Raw genomic sequence first — 16,601 nt, 5'->3', positions numbered from 1 at the left:
CAGATATAGGGTAGGTAGACCAAAGGCAAAAAATCGCAGCTATGACGCATATGCTTCTACAGATTTAGTCACTTTCAAAGTCGCGAGCAACAACTTCGCCACTCTTATAGCGCTCTCAAGTTCGTTTTCTTTCCTCACCTCACCTGTCGCTTTGTAGTTTGAAACTTGTGTCGCTGCAGGCTATCGTCAAGTTGTTCTTTGAGTCACATTTTGAGTCATCCTTGAACGTCAAACTCAAATCGTTACCAGGGTCGACGAAATGGAGTCAATACGCGACTCACCACCAACACCTCGCCCATGAAGTATTGCCCCTCCCATAAACGATTGAAGGAATTCGCTCGCGAAGAGCCACCCATCTCCTCTCGGTGAGATCTTTCAGCAACAAGCATGGACTCATTGAGCACGTCGCTCGCAAACGCCTCCATGAGGACAAGCCTCAACGATCTTCCAGAGGATCTCATACTGGACATCATCACACACCTCCCCCACGCCTCCCACATCGCCAACCTCAGTCAAACATCGAGATACGCTCACAGCATCGTGGAACGTGCCGGGTGGAAGAAGTTCAGCCGGCAGAGCTTTCCCTCGTTGGCTCTCGACGGCACGTCAGCATTCCCGGGGAGGGTATTGGCCGATCGACTCACGTATTTGGATATGTGCTGGGAGAAACGAGCCTTTGTCTTCCACTCATACAAAGAATTAGCGCCACCGCGGTCTGGCAGGCGTTGGAAGGGCAAACAGACTGTAGGGTTCTACCCGGTGATAGGTGGTGGCCTAGTTGGCCAAGGCGACGAGCTGGTTGCCTGGGGTGCTGGGGAGGATCTCGTCACGAGGTACACACCCTGTGGTCTCTCTAGTCCGCATCAATGGAGCCGACTCGAGGGGAAGAGTATAGGCCAATCGGCTGGGTTTGGCGATATCACAGCGCTGTCCGTGCTAGACAGGGGCTCAGGGCCCGAAGCTCTCGTGGGCAGGGCGAACGGGCAGATGAGACTTATTACAGTGGCTGGAGAGGACTTTGGACAGCTGGGGCAGCAGCTTCTGCCCCATGAGCAGACTGTCGAGTCGCATCATGAGGAGATCTCTCGGATGAAGATTGGATCACCAGCCCAAGTGGCAATCTCCGCGACGCAGTGGCACCCCAAAAACAACCTGATCGCGAGCTGTCAAGGCTCGAGCCTCACACTGTACGACCTGAGCGATCATGATTCCGAGTATATCCAGTCCGTGGCGCATTATGACATGGCAACCGGCGGTCCGGACGACGAGCTCTCGCTCCTGAAGAGCGCAAAGTTCCTTGGCAAGAACAGCATTGCCTGCGCACTCGGCAACACACGGAAACCTTTGCGCTTCGGGACCATCACGCCCTCAGGGCTTGTGTTTCCCACCACGTCCGAAACCCCAGACACGCGACCTTGGGATATTTTCGGCTCCTTGGATGCCGAGGGCAAGACTGCTGTTCGCGCCATCGAAACAGTCGGCAACGGGACGAGCGAGTCGCTTCTGCTGAGTGCCTGGGACGACGGGACATTTCGCCTAACAGATCGACGCACACCCTCCTCCTACGTGATGATGTATCGCGATCGATGCTGGCAGACGTACGACAGCGCAAGCTCGCTCCTCGTGTATGGGACGCAGCGTTTCGTCGCCGGCGGCAAGTCGGCCGCCAACGTGCGTATCTACGATTTCCGCAACCCGAAGCCGTATCACTACGCGGATGCCCTGCCTTGCATCGACAAGTGTCCGCCCCCGATCCCGCCTTACGACCACTCGCCCGGCTACACGGCGCGCGCACGCTGCTCGGGATCGCACAAGTGCACGTACCATTTTCAGAGTCGTCGAGATGTTTACCGTTCTGATGTCACTCTTTACATGGGCGACTCCAGCGTCGGAAACGTCTACGCTCTGGCCAAGACATCGGATATCGCTTCGTCGTTCTTTGTCGGTACCCAGGGCGCAGTGACTGAAGTCGGCCTGAGACTGGCTGAGGACGTGACGGCCAAGGACCTCATGTCAAAGAACGCCCCGGACGGTTGGAGGGTGGGAAAGCCTTCTGGGACGATAGCCATGTCAGAAGATGGCATGGGCGCATGCGTCAGGTCGGAGTGGAGGATGGAGACGCAGGGCTTCCTCGGCCTGAAGAAGCAGAATAGACGTGCGAGGAAACGGGATTACACTAGACGTTTAGACTCTGCATATTACGACTAACGACATGGGCATAGAATAGAGGGGACACAAAATGGTTATAAGTATATATGGTTCTTGCACTTACGCTCTTCTATTCAAAAAAGACCAAATGGACGTCCTCTACAGCTTCGACTCGGGCACGATCAGGCCGAGCCTTTCTTGAAGTGCGGCCTCCGCCTCCTTCTCGATGCGCTTCACGAGGTCGTTGCACGAGGGAATGTCGTGAATCAACCCGATCACCTGGCCCGTCGTCCAGACGCCAAACTCGGGGTCACCGTTGACAAACACCTCCTTGCCCCTCTTACCGCTCACGAGCGGCGCAATCTCCTCAAACTTGCCCGTCGGGCTCTCCTGCTCAATCTTGAGCGCCTCCTCGGCAACCTTGTTCTTGTAGAGACGGCTCGTGTTGCGCCAGCGACGGAGGAGGAGCGTCGTGTCGGTCTCCTGGGCCTTGACAATCTCGTTCTTGACGTTCTGGTGAATGGGCGCCTCAATCGTGCACATGAAGCGCGTGCCCATGTTGATGCCGCAGGCGCCCAGGCAGAGCGCGGCCGCGAGGCCCCAGCCGTCGGCGAACCCGCCGCTCGCAATGAACGGCACGCCGAGGGTCTGGCGGGCGCGCGAGAGCAGGATGAAGTTTGTGATGTCCGACTCGCCGACGTGGCCGGCGCACTCGAAGCCGTCGATGCTGAGAAAGTCGACACCCAGCTTGACGGCCGACTGGGCGTGGCGAATGGTGGTGCACTTGTGGAGGATGGTGACGCCGGCCTTCTTGAGCTGGGCGATGACGGGGCCGGGGCTGTTGCCGGCCGTCTCGACAATGTTGATGCCCTCGTCGATGACGGCCTGGGCGAAGGCGCCGTAGTCCGGGGGCACCATGGCGGGGAGGAGGGTGATGTTGACGGCAAAGGGCTTCTTGGTGAGCGTGCGGCAGCGCTGAATCTCGGCGCGCAGGGCGGCGGGCGTGGGGAAGATGAGGGCCGTGATGATACCGAGACCACCCGCGTTCGAGACGGCGGAGGCGAGGTCGGCGGTGCCGACGTGCATCATGCCGCCTTGCACGACGGGTACTGTTGAGGACGAATGTCAGGACGGGGCTCGTTCATCGTAGCAAAGGTCAGGTTGGCTTACCGCGGATGCCCAAGCGCTTCGTGAGTTCTGTCGATAAAGGCATGATGGGCGGCGTGCGTCTCTCTCTCTAGAGTCTGGTGGAATGAAGGGAGGTGAGAAGGAGCGCTCGCTGCGTCGCTGCGTCAGATGTTGCTGTCGAAGGGAAGGGACGTCAAAATATAAAAGAAGCCAGAATGGAAAGAAGGTGTCAGGTTTCGGCTGACTATCTGACGGAATGGAAGGAGCAGCCATGCCGAGGTTGATGTCGCGTCACTTTCCCCACGTCGGCTCGGCCCCGCAATTCCCTTTACAGTGCGTTTCCCCACGCCGTTAGGGGGGGGGCCACTGGGGAGCCATAGGGGATCTGTCCACCTTCTCACATGCAATTCGTGACCACGAGCCGCTGTCAGCCGACTCAACATGATAGATGGGGCCAGTCGTCAAAGGAATATATTCATGTAGATGCAGCAAAGTGTAGCAGCGGACCATTCTCTCACTTGAGTGCCTTGCACGGGACTTTGCATCTGATTTTGGTGTCGGGCCTGGGCACAGCAAGTGGCCGTCTACTGAATCTTGTACGAGGTGGCTGTACGTAGGCGAGATCCGCAACTCCGGTACACCTGGTCAGTCTTTGTGGTAGTATTGTATATGAATTTTAGCCGAGCCTATAATGCTCAGCGCAAGTCCCAACGGTGGAAATCTTGAGCTCTTCTCAAGACACGACACCTAGCTCACCACTCGGTACCCCCAAACGGTACAACGCCATGCAAAAGCCAGTGCCCTCCAAGCTCCAAAGGGCTCTTCCCAAATCGAGGGCCACACGTACATACTCGCTCTCCGTAAGGGAAACACGACCGTCCCCAATTCAAACTCAATGCATTCCCGTCTCGGGTGCCAGCCTACCGAGCGGTGTGCGCTCTCGCGGCTTCTCAATCAGATCAGCGTAGCCATCTAGACTCAAGCCCATGACCTTGACCATGTCAAATATGTGCGTGCCTTTGAAGGTCTCTGCCCAGAGTCGCACGACGGCAGCAGCCAGCTGTCGCAGCTTGGCGTTGTCGCTGTTCGCCATCTCCATGTGGCCCCCAGTGTTCCCAGGGCCGGACAGTGATGGATCAACAGGCACGGCGAATTCGGTCTCGTCAAGCATGCGGCGGACGGTGTCGAGCAAGTTCTTCTCCTCGGGAGATGCCTGCGGGTCCGAGGGGCCGATCGAGGCGAGGGTGAGCAGCCAGTTAGCGAGCAGAATGGCGCACTCAAAGTTGCACACTGGTGTCTGTTAGCTTCGTAGAATTAGCTAGTGGCCATAGAACTTACGCGAGTTCTGTATGCTCCATTCAGAGGACTTTGTGCGCGCAATGTACGCCACGCCGGCTTTGACCAGCCTTGACAGCGCGTGAACAGCTTGGTACACAGCACGGTGTAGACGGAGGCTCCTCATGAGGAGAGGTGTCGCGCTCAATCTTGACGCAATGAGCGCCCAGTCCCTCGACTCCAGAGCCCGGCCCGGTGGAAGGTCAATGTACAGCCTGATATAAGCCAGGCGAAGCAAAGCGGACGCATTGTAAGCCAGCGAGCCGCCTGGTATCGATTCCGTCCCGCCAAAGTGCCCAGACTCGGCCGACCGTAGCTGATGCCGGTGCTCAAAGCTGGTCTGCCAGACGCGCAGAGCCTGTGCAACTTCCTCAACATCATCGGGCTTCAATGTGCGGTGCATGTCGTACGGCGATCCAGCCGAAAAGGATGTTTGCTTGAGCAGGTAGACGTGTTGAAGCAGCGCATGGATCAAGACGTAGTTGCCCAGCGACGATAATTGCGACGGCACACCCTCATTCGTGCGGCCAAAAAGGCGAGAGAAAGCCTCGTGCACTGTGATTTCGGCAATGGGTGTCGACTGTCGAAGCTCTTGCCACTGCCACGCAGTCTCTGCCCGCCAAAGACGAGATCTCAGGGGCAAGTACAAGTTGAGTTCAGATGTCAACAACAGAGGTGGCATGTTGTACGCTGTACTGCACAGGTTGAAGAAGCAAAAGGCGATGAGTTTCGTCCTAGTCGCTCCCTCAAGTCGCACCCATGCTTCCCAGTCTGACATGGCTGCTTGGCTTGTCTCGACCCTCAGTCCCTCCTCCCGAATGAGGACAGCTAGGTTGCTCTGCATTGATAGAGATTCATGTAGAATGGTCTTGGCGCCCCAGAGACCAACGGCAAACAGCAGCAGAACCGCTTGGATGGTTTCAAGTCGTGCTTGCGGTGTGTTCGGAGAACTTATCGTCGTTAGTGCCGGGATGTTGAACCAAGCCAGGGAGGGTACTTACTAGGGTTCCCGATGCGTGTCCTGGGTCATTGGTCGCTCAGATTGCGCCGAAGCAAAGGAGTGTCTGTATGTCATACTCGGCGACGGCCTTGTTGAATGTGGACTGTACGCCGCGGGTGTTGGCAAGAGGGCATTCATGTCCGAGCTGTGCCGCCGTCTGATTTGCTCGTTGGCCACTGCTTTGGCCGCATACCAGAGTGCATAGCCTCGAGTACTCTCAAATCGATACTGCGCGCCGACAGCCGCAATGGCCATCAGCAGCTCTGGCGCCATATCCACCGGCGAGAGCGTCGGCAAATGAAGAAATGGCAGATGCTCGTGGAATCCAGTAATGTAACCCTCCAGGAACCGTGTCAAGGTATGCCGGGACGGAAACACAAAGTCATTCGGTAGGACCGACGAGAACTCGTCCAGCCGGTTCTTGATCGTGTTGTGATCTGTGATGGATATTCGTAGAGGGGGCGCCCGCCCGCCTTCGTCGTACCGCGTACTATCATGAGGTTCCTTATGATCAGGGGCGAGCGAGGCGTATCTCGAAGAATACTGACCACCCGTCTTGGATGGCCCCCGGCTCGCAGACGACCGTGGGAAAAGCCCAAATTGCTGGTCCGGCTCAAAGTGAGGAGGGAGGAAGTGTGGCGCTGCTCCAAAATCGTCCATCAACATGTTGTAGTCATCATTAAGCCCTTGATGAGACAGTCCATAGCCCGACGAGAGAGCATGGTGCTCTTCCCTTGAGCGGTCTCCGTAGTGTCCGAGACCGTCGACGAAACTCTTGTTGCTTGCGTGACTGCTGTGATGACGATCTCCTAATATGGGAGGAATCGTGTTGACTTCGCTTGCCAGGGCAGCATCGGACAAAAGGTCAAGATTGCAAGCTGCTGATCTCGGAGCTGACCTTGCATCCTGTGACAATGAGGATCCACCAACAGGAGCTAAATGACTGGTGTGATACTGCGGCGGTGGGGGCTGTTGGCGGTCTTGTACGTGCAGTTGAGGCTGTTGATGTGGAGGTAACTGCTGCTGCTGCTGAGGGTGTTGGTGTTGCGGTAGTGGTTGAGGAGGCGAGAGTTGCGGTTGCTGAGCCAGGGGACGGTGCATTCCCATGTGGCCATGCTCGAGGCTCTGGCTGTCCGACGATAACGAGGACTGATGCGTGGCGCCGGAGAGCTTGCGCGATCGCCCATTGTCCTTGCTGTTGTCGTTGAGGTGGACGAGCTTTTCGTGCCGTACGAGCAAGTCACTGATGTCCATGTAAGCATAATTCAGGTCAAGAACATGAAGAGGCGTAAGGGGTGAGTAGTGAAAGAGAAAGGTCTCTACCCTAAATCAGCCGGTCGTAAGGTGGGAGTAGCACGACACACCGTGCAAGGCGGGGAAGAGGTCGTATTCAAGGGCTGGGGCGCGATGTGGTTCCCATGAGAGGCGGTAAGAGAATGGCTAATGATAGCCAAAGAGAATAGTAAACTCACCGGCGTCCAAAGGTCTTGCCACAGCGGTCCCAGTTACACCGGAAGGGCTTTTCTTTTGTATGTGTCCTCTCGTGTCGTTGCACATGCTCGACTCGTCTGGAGAGGTCAGTTTCTGAACGCCACAATCTGACTGGGACTGGAGGCCAACGAACCTGAAACATTTGTTACAGTACTGACACGGAAGGTTCTTTGGTTTCTGCCCTCGGTTCTCACCAGAATCCGAGGTAGCAGCCAGAGCGGCACCTGTGCCTCCAGTTGGATGCGGAGGCGACCCCTCGAGAGACTGGGCGGACAGCATGGTTGGGTGCAGAAGGCTCTCGCGGCCAAGTCGATCAGATCCAAACAGGTCTTTTGTGTTTCGGTCAGTCTGTGTCCGTGTCTGTGGGCGGCGCATCCAAAGGCAAGTTGGGGAGCGGGGAAGACCGAGCGGGTAATTCTAGTCGTGGACGAGGAAAATCGAGGCCGGCTATTATGTCCCCTGCGGAGAGCCCACGAGCCTCATTGTGGTCGTCCTGAATCTGACTGGGGGGCGAGAAGAACGACTGAGCGGCAAAATGGGATATAGCGAGGGAAATAGCGGCCTTGGTGAGCCAATGCATCCCCAAGATGAACTGGCTTGTGAAGCCGACAGTGGGTTCATGGTCCGAGGTGCATGGAGAGGCTAGAAAGGATCGGATGGGAACGATGGCATCCAAAGAATACTACGACCCGACAGGCAATGTAGAGAGAGCGCTGATAGGCAGATAGGAATGTCTAGTTTTGAGAGAAATCGAGGTACGTAAGGAACATTGTGCCACGGGTTTGATGATCTTCGTGATCCGAGAGAGAATGTGATAAAAAGGTGTCGCGTGAGAGGAGAGCGCCCCACGGGGCTACTTGGGCTGGAGCCTCAAGCAATGGGGGAGAATCCGGGGAAGAACGAAGCAGGGAAGCGGATCGACGACATAGCCAGCGGAACATACGTACTTTGTGCAGTGTGAAGTGTGGCCGCGCAAATCGCGACAACAGTACCCTGCTGCAGAGGGCTGGCGACGGATGGTCTTTCGCAGTCGATGTACCTGGGCTGACTCTTGCTTTCAGATGAGGGGTCGGCTGCGACGAGTGTGAGCAATATGTAGGAGGACAAATGCGATTAGTCGTGTGCGGGCGCGTGGAGGACGACAGAGGCGCGCGCGTCCATCCCAGGCGTGTTCCGACTGTTGTTGGGTAAGGCAGGCAGGCAGGCAGGTAAGGTTGTGGAGGGAGAGATGAGGAGAGGAGAAGCGGGGAAAGCAAACACTAAAGTAAATACCTTGCGCCGGCGCCCTTTCAACGGACCGAACGTGAGACTCGAGAAGCCGGGCGATCGCGAAGGCCTTGCTGCCCCGTCCTAGAGGCGCGATCAACAATTCGCAGCCCAGATCTGCCCATAGGAGGGTATACTCGAGCAGGCAGAGATACGTGCGCGCGCACCAGGCTCACAGCGAAATCCGGGAAGAATATGGAACGGAGAAATCTGCTGCTGAAACCCAATGCTCAGCTGCTACTGAAGTGGTGTCAGAGCTCGTGAGTGGCTCCAGCTCCAGTCCGTCGCCAGAAAGCAAGGTGCAACACGGACAACTGATTGGCACATGCGGCCCGGACGGGGCTGGACTGGAGGTGCGCGAAAAGGAATGAATGGTGGGGAGGACTGGAAGCCCAACTGAGAACTGAAGTCATCATTTGAGCGCCTTCGAGTTGCGCATTCTGATGTGGGGGGCCAGCGCCTTACTCATCTTTCCCCCCATGGGGCAGCTCCTGGCTGGCCCCTTCCTTCCCTCCAATCCCTCCAAGCCTCCAATCCCTCCAAAGCCGCTCCACTCTGGGGTCACACTCTCCGCATTGGAGAGATGATGATTCTTATTAATATGCAGCTAGCTCAGTGAGCTGAAATCAATTTTGGTGCAGGATGCTTCCTCATGCCCAACATGTGCATTCTCTCATCCCTTGCACTCCAGATACGCGCGAGCAGACAAACAACCCAAGGCCATGTTGTTTCGCGCAGCAGGGCTTCTGCCATCCGCTGCAGCCCCCCATGTGTGGATACGTCATGGGTTGAAGCGCATGAATTCCCTCCCTCTGCCTCCAGTCACGGACCCATATGGACCCCAATACCCGCCGGATTGTGCGACCCATACGCCAGGCTCCAATCTCCTCCTGGAATAATCACAGCGAATTTCTCTCTCTTCGGACAAGTCCCGATTGTTGAGGGGAGTGCAAGACCTCGGGGAGAACGAAGTAGGGCGACCCCAATCTCCTCCAATCACCCCGCATGCCTGCGCCTGTCGCCCCGCTACCCTCGGCTCAGAAAGCCTACCCTAGAGCAGCACCAGACAAATAAGCTCCTACGTATATTACGTCCTACTTATCCTCATGCACTCGTTGATGTCGACATGAATGAGAAGCACTGAGACCGAAAACTATGAAGAAGACTAATTGGAGGGTTGAAGTCCACTTTTACATGAAGGTGCTGTCGGCCGCGTAGCTCAACAACTAGCCCAACACCAATCAACCATCCAGCGAGTAGCCTACTTCCTCCCCCGAACCCATCTTCACTAATCTCTCCCTCATCGCCTCGGCACGCTCCCTTTCATAGCCGTCCAACTTGCCCAGATCACACTTTTGGACCCATTCCCCAACGCCATGCTGCAGCACGTTCCTGGCCCGCAACGTGCTCCCCTTCACGTGCCCCACCGACCCGTGCAGCGTCATTCTCTCCTTGGTGCTGTCGTAAGCGCCCCTGTGCAGGATATTATTGTTGTAAAACGCGACATCACCCGGCTCGAGCGTGACAACAATCTGGCCTGGGACGTTCTTCTCAAACGGCGAAGCAGTGCGCTCCGTGTCGGTCCGCGCGCGCAGATGGGACCCGGGCACGAGGATCAGAGATGCGTCCTCGTACAGCGCAAAGTTGTACTGTGCGTGGAACGCCGGTTCCTTGAGCCGGGCCATCTCCTCGTCCGCCGTGGCCGTGGCGGGGATGTCGTCCCGGTGCCAGCGTAGCTCGAAATCCTCCTCAGGCCGGACGAGCATGTTGAAGAGCTCCATGACCAGGTCCACGTCTCGGCAGCCGAGCAGCTCCCGCACGACGCCGAGTATCTCCTCCGAAAAGTACACCTTGGCGAACTCGTCAGCGCCGGGGAGAGAGGGGTTCATGAGGTGCTGGACGCCCCAGATTCCCTTCTCGCCGGGCGTTGATGGCCATGGGGGAAACTGCTTGCCAAAGGTCCGGATGTGGGGCCATTGGCCGCTTCGCGCGAGCTGCGTGGCGTGCGAGGCGATGGTCTGAAGGTGGGAGACCTGTTCCGCGCTGAACAGCGATTTGATCAGGACGAAGCCGTCGCGGTTCAGGGCGTCGAGGTGCGGTGTTGATGACATTCTGTGCTTGTGTATGTGTGGTTGAATGTTTGTTGACGGGACGAGGACAGAGTGAGGGGACGTACGTGGGGACTTGGGTGTTATTTCAGCTCGAGGAGGCTGAGGTAACGTATCACCAAACGGCAGAGAAGCCGATGGCTATCCCCTCCCATCCGGGGTCATATGAGTGATGCAGATCCAAGACGCTAGACACACATTTCACGGTATTATGGCTCGACTAATCCGTACACACAATATCGGGCCATCGCACAACGAATCCCCTCACTGTCTTCTGCACGTCCAGATCACCCGGGTCGTTCTCGAACAGAGGCTTCTCCAGCTTCCTCTCCTCGACCTGCTCGACTAGAAATCCGTCCTCCCTCGCAATGTCGAAAAACTTCATGTCCAGCTCCCTCTTCCACGGGCGATAGCTCGTGAAGAACACATACGCTTTCGCCGAGCGGGTCTTCTTTAGACACTCGCGGATCGTCTTGACCAGATCCGGATGCTCCTTGTGGCGGAAGAGCAGGTCTGCCAGGATGAGCACGTCGAAGCCACCCTCTGGTATCTCGGCAAGCAGTGTCGTGGGGTCTGCGCCCCAGATAAAGCCTTTTGCCACGATGGTGCTCGCAATGTGTCCAACCGGTTCGAAAGTAGCATCGCATTCGTCAATGTTCTTCTGCATATTCTGGACGAGGTCAATGTCCGGGTAGTCCGTCATGACCGCCCTCTGGGCTCCTAGTACGCTTGCTGTAAGACACGGCAGACCTGCTGCAGCACCCAGCTCGAGAATAGTCTTGCCTTTGACACGGGTCGGGTCATCCTCAAAGTAGTCGGATATGATCTTGGCGCCGTTCCAGAGTACGTGAGCTTCCGTGGGCGAGGCGCCCACGAGGTGTAATGTGATGGCCTTGCCCGTGCGGAGGGTGTAGACTTGTTGAGTCGGCGGTGGCGTAGGAGGGAGGTAGCCTTCCGGTTCATCCATCAGACCGCCGGTATTGTAGTCGTCGTCTTCCATACTGGTACACTGAGCTGGGGCTGAGCTTGTTCGTGTGGGATGATGCGCCTTGACCAAGACCCACTGAGAGTATGATGGTGAAAGTGTAGTGCTTGTGTAGAAATTCTCTGAGTATTGCGTCCCGATGTAAAGGAGACCTTATTTTACACCCACGCTGGCGTATTATACGTGCGCTTCCACTCGCCTGTGCGTCGTCGTGCGATGCCCTGTTGATGATGGTGCCTGAGGTCAAAGTTTGCACTGTCGTTGCGGCACTCGCCTCCACCCACGGCACAGTGTGTGAGGGAGCTTGATTTCACTGTCCCAGACTTTGACGACGGGGAACAAGTGGCCGTTCATCGACTCAACCAAACCTCTCCTTGGCCAGTTGCTTGAGCATATTGACCGTGCCCTCCTCTCGTTCTCTCCATTTCCTCCGCTTCTCCTCCATCTCCTCCTGGCGCGCCCTGTCCATCTCCTCGCGTCGAATCTCGCGCTCGCTCTTCTTCCTCTCCTGCTCCTTCTTCATCCGTTTGTACTCGTCAACGCCATCATCGCCCATGACCTCCCGCTCGTTCGCCTCCATGGCGCCCGGTGAGCGGTCGCGGAACTCGCGCATCTTGGCGTTGACGGCGGCGCGGTTCTCGAGCTTGCGCTCCCGGGTGCCTGCGTCCGCGCGGGGTGCGATGTTATCTAGACGCTCCTTTTGCAGTGCGCGATCGGCTTTCCTGGCCGACTGCAACGCGGAGCGCGAGTTTGCGCGGTCTACCTCCAGCAACTCGTCTCTGTGCTCGAGGTCTTGCAGGGACGGCGCGCCCGGACCGACGCGTCCAGCAGGCGGAGGCACCGGACCATAGTCATCCCCGCTGTCTCCTTGATCGTCCTCGCGTGCAGGCTGGTGTGATACCTGGTTTGGCGATATTACCCTGGTGTCCTCTTGAGCTTCACTCATTCGAGGTTGGCGTGATTCGGCGCTGATGCGGGCGAACATCTCGGGATCATACCAGCCCTCTGCCAGCTCCCCTCGGTTCCATTTGCCGACGAAACTCTTCCACCGTCCCTTGATCTCTCTCTCGTCAATGTCCTCAAGCTCAATCTGTTTCTGCACGCTGAGATAATACCCAAACAATGACCTGAACACGGGTAATTCTGTCTTGGAAAGCTGCCGCGCGGAGAAGGGGAGCTGCGCGGCTGCGTGAGGCCGACGATGTGGTGATCTAGAGCGCCGTCGTGATGAGCCGGGGCTTTGGGAGCGCCTCCCACGTTGTCGACGCGTCGAAGAGCGCGTCGTGTCCTGGTGAGAGGAACGCTCATCGCGGTGGCGGTGCGCGCGTGCATCATCTCTAGAAGCCATCTTGATCAAGCTTAAGCAGGTGAAGAGGATGTGACGGGGTTGAGGTGAGGTTAGGAGATGCACTGGTTGCCTACTACAGAGAAAAGATCGCTAAAATCACACAGTGTTTCTGAATACCAAAGAACACACTGTGTATCCACCTGCATGATCTCAGGCTCAGGCCGCGGCTCTGTTGTTACCTTAGTCTTGAAGATGCGGCGCGATTCACAGGGAAAATTGAACTGTAGTGTAGAATAAGTTTCTGATCAAGGATATATGTACTAGTTGTTTTTAATTAACCTAGAAGTTCAAGCATGTGCCGCTAAAGTATGTATATGTTTCAAGCCAATTTATCAACCACCGGTCATCACATCATTAAGCACCTTTTACACACGCCGAGGCCACCGCCGCACCAATAAGTGAGCTTTCCTTTGCTGGCACCAGCTCGATTGTCCCGGCTTGCGAGGACCCGTTGGCCAGCACGAGATCGTTGGCAAAGCGCTGGCAGTTGCCCAGGTAGTTTGGGTATTGCTCGATCACGCTGCCGTTGAACGCAACCATGGTCTTGCCAAGTTGGAGATCTGACGCGGCAGCAGTCCGCTCGGGCGACGCAACAGGGAGACTCTCGACGTAGGCCTTGTGGCTTTCTAATCGAATGTCCCACAGGGTGTAGACGCACGTCGCGACAAGGGCACTCGAGCGGATGGACACGTATGAGGCTAGTGCACGCAAACCGAAGAGATCCGAAGTCGTGGGCTGGTGTGATGCCGGATGTCGTTCGGCGAAAACTTGCTTCGCGTGTGATAGATCGCTGGACTCATCGCTGATGACTGTTAGCACAAGATCTCTGACGCCTCGACAGGATACATACCTCTCCACGATGGACAGCGTCTCCGTACTCAAGGAATAAGGCGTCGTGAGCGATGCTGGCACCACTCCACCAAAAAGACCTGTGGTCTCGATGGCCTCGATCAGGGCAAAGCGCGCAATCTCACCGAGATACATGCCGCTTGAGAGATGCTCCACGGGCTGGAAATCTGGTCGCGGGTGGCCATCCAGTAGTTGGCGGTCCCACCTCGTGATGGGCAGAATGTCCTTCCCAAACATGCCCAACTCCGTATTCACAATGACATGGCTCGCTCGATCGAACCAGCCAACGGGCCGTGTGCCAAACTTTTGTCGACCAATGAGTGTGGTGGGGAGGTAGACGGCAACGTTCAGACCTGTCCCTAGAATAAGACCGAAGCGCGTCGATGGGTGTGTATACGCCTGCGAGAGCAGACACGCGCTCGAGTCGTTGATGATGGCCTCAACTTCGACGTCCAGCCTCTGCTGCTTGCAAGCCGCTGCGACAATCTCGCCCAGGTCCTGGCCGATGAGGCCCTTGTTCGCCATGAATCCCTTGCCCATAGCCTGAAGCTTGCCGGCGCCTAACGATGTTTGCCTGCTGTGGGTCAATATGTGGCTTGAGCAGTAGGAACAAAAATGGCAGCACATACTCGATAGGAAAGCTCCAGGCCAGCGCCATAGGTAGAGGCTGATCAGGGCTGTGCTCCCGCTTCATGTCCGTCGACACGGTTTCCACTATCCTCGCCGCCATCCAGTCAAAGAAAGCCACCCCCTCCAGGTCCTTGATGGGCTTGTCGATCCTAAAGTTTCGAAACCGAAGAATCTTGCTCTCTTGTTGTCCAGTCTCACCTGGGCCGAGTTCCACTACCGCCACGCGCAATGTTGAGCCACCAACATCAAGCGCGAGATACTGGCCAGCCTCTTTACCGGTAGGTAGCTGATGGCTATACGACGGCAGCATACACTCCAGGTCGGACTGTAAGCGCTCCAGGAATTGCTTCTTCAGCTCCGTCGAGAGTCGCGTGAGGCCATCTCCGCTGATGGGGCCCAACAGCGCGGCCTCTGCCTCCTTGAGAAACTCATCCAGGGTCTTCGTCGATAGTCGATGACCCGCAGCGCCGATATGTCCCTTTTTGCCCTCTTCAAACGCCAGTGGGCTCACCCAGTAGGCCAATATGGCTTGAATCAGTGACTTGCCCCGTAGCAGGCTCTTCACTATGGCAGCCAGGACGACTTTCCGAAACGACGCCATGGCAGAAACGAGTGGCTGCAGGTTGGCGGACAGAGTTGGTAGTGTTGATATGGTAAAGGGTGGAGGGGCAACGCAGTCGAGCGTGGCGGGAGTAAAGGGCCAACTTCAAGTCGCGGGACAGGATAGGGAAGTAAATAGTATCAAAGCCAGATCGATCGGCTTACGGCATACTCCAACAACCGACACGCAGAGGAGGTCCGAGCAAGGGTGTTACAACAACAGAAGCTCTGAATGGCGCTGTAGCATGGGAGAAGGCCTGATGGTCGCAGTTGGCTGTATGCCTCTCGCTGTTTCTTCGGTCGTAAATGAACAGTAGTCTCTCTAGGGGTGTGGTTGACCGCAACGGTGTAAAAGACGAGAGGAGAGAGGGAGAGAAAACATCCGCGAACGCACGTCCCAACGACACGGTACAACAGAGTCTCCCTGATCCAAGGTAGCAGGTAGGATATGGCGTTTGGAGACGAGGCTCAACGGTGTAGGATGGGCGCTTGACGGATCCACGGGTACGAAACGTCTCTCCACCTTGGGTAGGAACCTCGACAAGTGCAAAGATCAGCTTCTATACGAGGTCCTTGAGGAGAATGAAACATGCCCCGGATGCAGCGACAGCACAGCAAAGACACAGCGCAGCCTTCGCCAGGGCGGCTCGCCAGTCGATGGAAGCAGGTAGGCTAAGTTAGGTAGTATAGAGCAAAGGCAGGCCACTGCCGGGGCGCGATCTGGACGCGAATCAGGCAGTTGGCGGTCTGAGCCGACGTTACAGACTGGCTGGCGTGCGGTGGAAGCGCGCACAGCATGGAGTATCCGTGCGCGTAGACTCGTTGGTCCAGGGGTCCTCGTGGCGGTGATGCTAGCGTCGTTGAGATTCGATCCAGCTTAACGTCGCACGCGGTCTGCTGAGAGGTGGACTTCAGGGGACGACGCATGCGGCATCACCCAGGACACCCGCATGTAAGGAAGGAAAACGGAAAAGTGCGCTCAGACATGGTGTCCATGGCTGTGGGCAATGGCTCCAGCCACTGCAGCCCAGGGAGCCATGCTGCTACAAGCGCTGGTCTTTGACGCGCTGTGGTGGTCGAGAAGGTGGACAGCGACTGGAGGAATCAGACGCGCAAAGGGGACTGAAGGCCGGCAGAGAGCGAGACGGACTGGAGCGTGAGAAGTGGAGGCTGCGGTTGTAACGTTGCGAGATGGTGGTGGCAAGCGGAGGCGCACGCAACGCGGCGGGCAGCCTGGGCGGCTGGGCCCTGCCTGAGGCGGGAAGGGTGGGGCTGTGCTAATGACAGTGATGACTGGACCCCGCCGAGCATCAATTAAATGTTAGTGCAATGGCGGCCTATTGTGTCTGCTTTATGATCCTTAATTATTATTCTGCCGCCAGACGAGATCACTCACCAACATGAGATACCTTACTCTTGCGCACTTGGCCAAAATCGCCAATCTCAAGCAGAAGCATCCAAGTGATCAGCCGGTTGGACTAGTGTCTGTGCTACCGCCGATAGGGTTACATCTCATGCCCGTTATCGTACATGTAGACAACTGCTTGCTTCACCACCATAAACCGTGCTCAGCCTCTGCCAGGATTTGGTCCAGGACGACTTATCAAAGGATCGAAACATGATGTATAAATCAGGCAAGTCCCTTCTAACACAGTCTCGACTTTTTCGTTTAAGTGCATCTCTATATCTCGTTCCACTTGTCCAACAAGCGTC

At 56.7% G+C, this 16,601-nt stretch overlaps 6 protein-coding genes across 6 annotated transcripts; 1 reads left to right on the top strand and 5 right to left on the bottom strand.

Moving 5' to 3' along the window:
• Positions 1-84: 84 nt before the first annotated feature.
• F5Z01DRAFT_654502 (uncharacterized protein) lies at positions 85-2,246 on the top strand. Its single transcript, XM_046263430.1, has one exon. The coding sequence runs from the start codon at positions 388-390 to the stop codon at positions 2,206-2,208; it is 1,821 nt and encodes a 606-aa protein (XP_046118597.1). The 5' UTR covers positions 85-387; the 3' UTR covers positions 2,209-2,246.
• F5Z01DRAFT_654501 (uncharacterized protein) lies at positions 2,247-3,527 on the bottom strand. Its single transcript, XM_046263429.1, has 2 exons — positions 3,319-3,527; positions 2,247-3,257 (listed from the first exon to the last, which is right to left on the bottom strand). Exons 1-2 carry the CDS (start codon positions 3,359-3,361, stop codon positions 2,308-2,310), a joined length of 993 nt encoding a protein of 330 aa, XP_046118596.1. The 5' UTR covers positions 3,362-3,527; the 3' UTR covers positions 2,247-2,307.
• A 641-nt stretch (positions 3,528-4,168) lies between these two features.
• F5Z01DRAFT_621723 (uncharacterized protein) lies at positions 4,169-7,381 on the bottom strand (the record flags this gene model as incomplete). The annotated part of the gene is made up of 5 exons (XM_046261220.1): positions 4,169-4,566; positions 4,615-5,561; positions 5,613-6,854; positions 7,084-7,179; positions 7,236-7,381. The coding sequence occupies 5 exons, from the start codon at positions 7,379-7,381 to the stop codon at positions 4,169-4,171; spliced, it is 2,829 nt and encodes a 942-aa protein (XP_046118595.1).
• Positions 7,382-9,609: 2,228 nt separating this feature from the next.
• F5Z01DRAFT_681248 (uncharacterized protein) lies at positions 9,610-11,476 on the bottom strand (the record flags this gene model as incomplete). The annotated part of the gene is made up of 2 exons (XM_046265667.1): positions 9,610-10,551; positions 10,730-11,476. The coding sequence occupies 2 exons, from the start codon at positions 11,474-11,476 to the stop codon at positions 9,610-9,612; spliced, it is 1,689 nt and encodes a 562-aa protein (XP_046118594.1).
• A 171-nt stretch (positions 11,477-11,647) lies between these two features.
• On the bottom strand, positions 11,648-12,865 carry F5Z01DRAFT_86590 (uncharacterized protein). Its single transcript, XM_046267186.1, has one exon. The coding sequence runs from the start codon at positions 12,807-12,809 to the stop codon at positions 11,820-11,822; it is 990 nt and encodes a 329-aa protein (XP_046118593.1). The 5' UTR covers positions 12,810-12,865; the 3' UTR covers positions 11,648-11,819.
• A 170-nt stretch (positions 12,866-13,035) lies between these two features.
• Positions 13,036-15,224, bottom strand: F5Z01DRAFT_86407 (uncharacterized protein). Its single transcript, XM_046267184.1, has 3 exons — positions 14,288-15,224; positions 13,660-14,232; positions 13,036-13,611 (listed from the first exon to the last, which is right to left on the bottom strand). Exons 1-3 carry the CDS (start codon positions 14,887-14,889, stop codon positions 13,164-13,166), a joined length of 1,623 nt encoding a protein of 540 aa, XP_046118592.1. The 5' UTR covers positions 14,890-15,224; the 3' UTR covers positions 13,036-13,163.
• Positions 15,225-16,601: the final 1,377 nt, after the last annotated feature.

This window comes from Emericellopsis atlantica (genome assembly GCF_019669845.1).
Source record: "Emericellopsis atlantica unplaced genomic scaffold F5Z01scaffold_12, whole genome shotgun sequence".
Classification (NCBI taxonomy): domain Eukaryota; kingdom Fungi; phylum Ascomycota; class Sordariomycetes; order Hypocreales; family Bionectriaceae; genus Emericellopsis; species Emericellopsis atlantica.
Note: the sequence above shows the minus strand (reverse complement) of the source record. Positions and strands in the feature narration are given on the sequence as shown.

Bases quoted from the DNA above. Each gene is read 5' to 3' on its own strand.
- F5Z01DRAFT_654502 (XM_046263430.1), top strand. From the start codon at position 388: ATGGACTCATTGAGCACGTCGCTCGCAAACGCCTCCATGAGGACAAGC.
- F5Z01DRAFT_86407 (XM_046267184.1), bottom strand. From the start codon at position 14,889: ATGGCGTCGTTTCGGAAAGTCGTCCTGGCTGCCATAGTGAAGAGCCTG. The intron at 14,233-14,287 runs GTATGTGCTGCC...GACCCACAGCAG, and splicing joins GCCTGGAGCTTTCCTATCGA to GCAAACATCGTTAGGCGCCG. The intron at 13,612-13,659 runs GTATGTATCCTG...AACAGTCATCAG, and splicing joins ACGCTGTCCATCGTGGAGAG to CGATGAGTCCAGCGATCTAT.
- F5Z01DRAFT_86590 (XM_046267186.1), bottom strand. From the start codon at position 12,809: ATGGCTTCTAGAGATGATGCACGCGCGCACCGCCACCGCGATGAGCGT.
- F5Z01DRAFT_654501 (XM_046263429.1), bottom strand. From the start codon at position 3,361: ATGCCTTTATCGACAGAACTCACGAAGCGCTTGGGCATCCGCG. The intron at 3,258-3,318 runs GTAAGCCAACCT...CGTCCTCAACAG, and splicing joins GAAGCGCTTGGGCATCCGCG to TACCCGTCGTGCAAGGCGGC.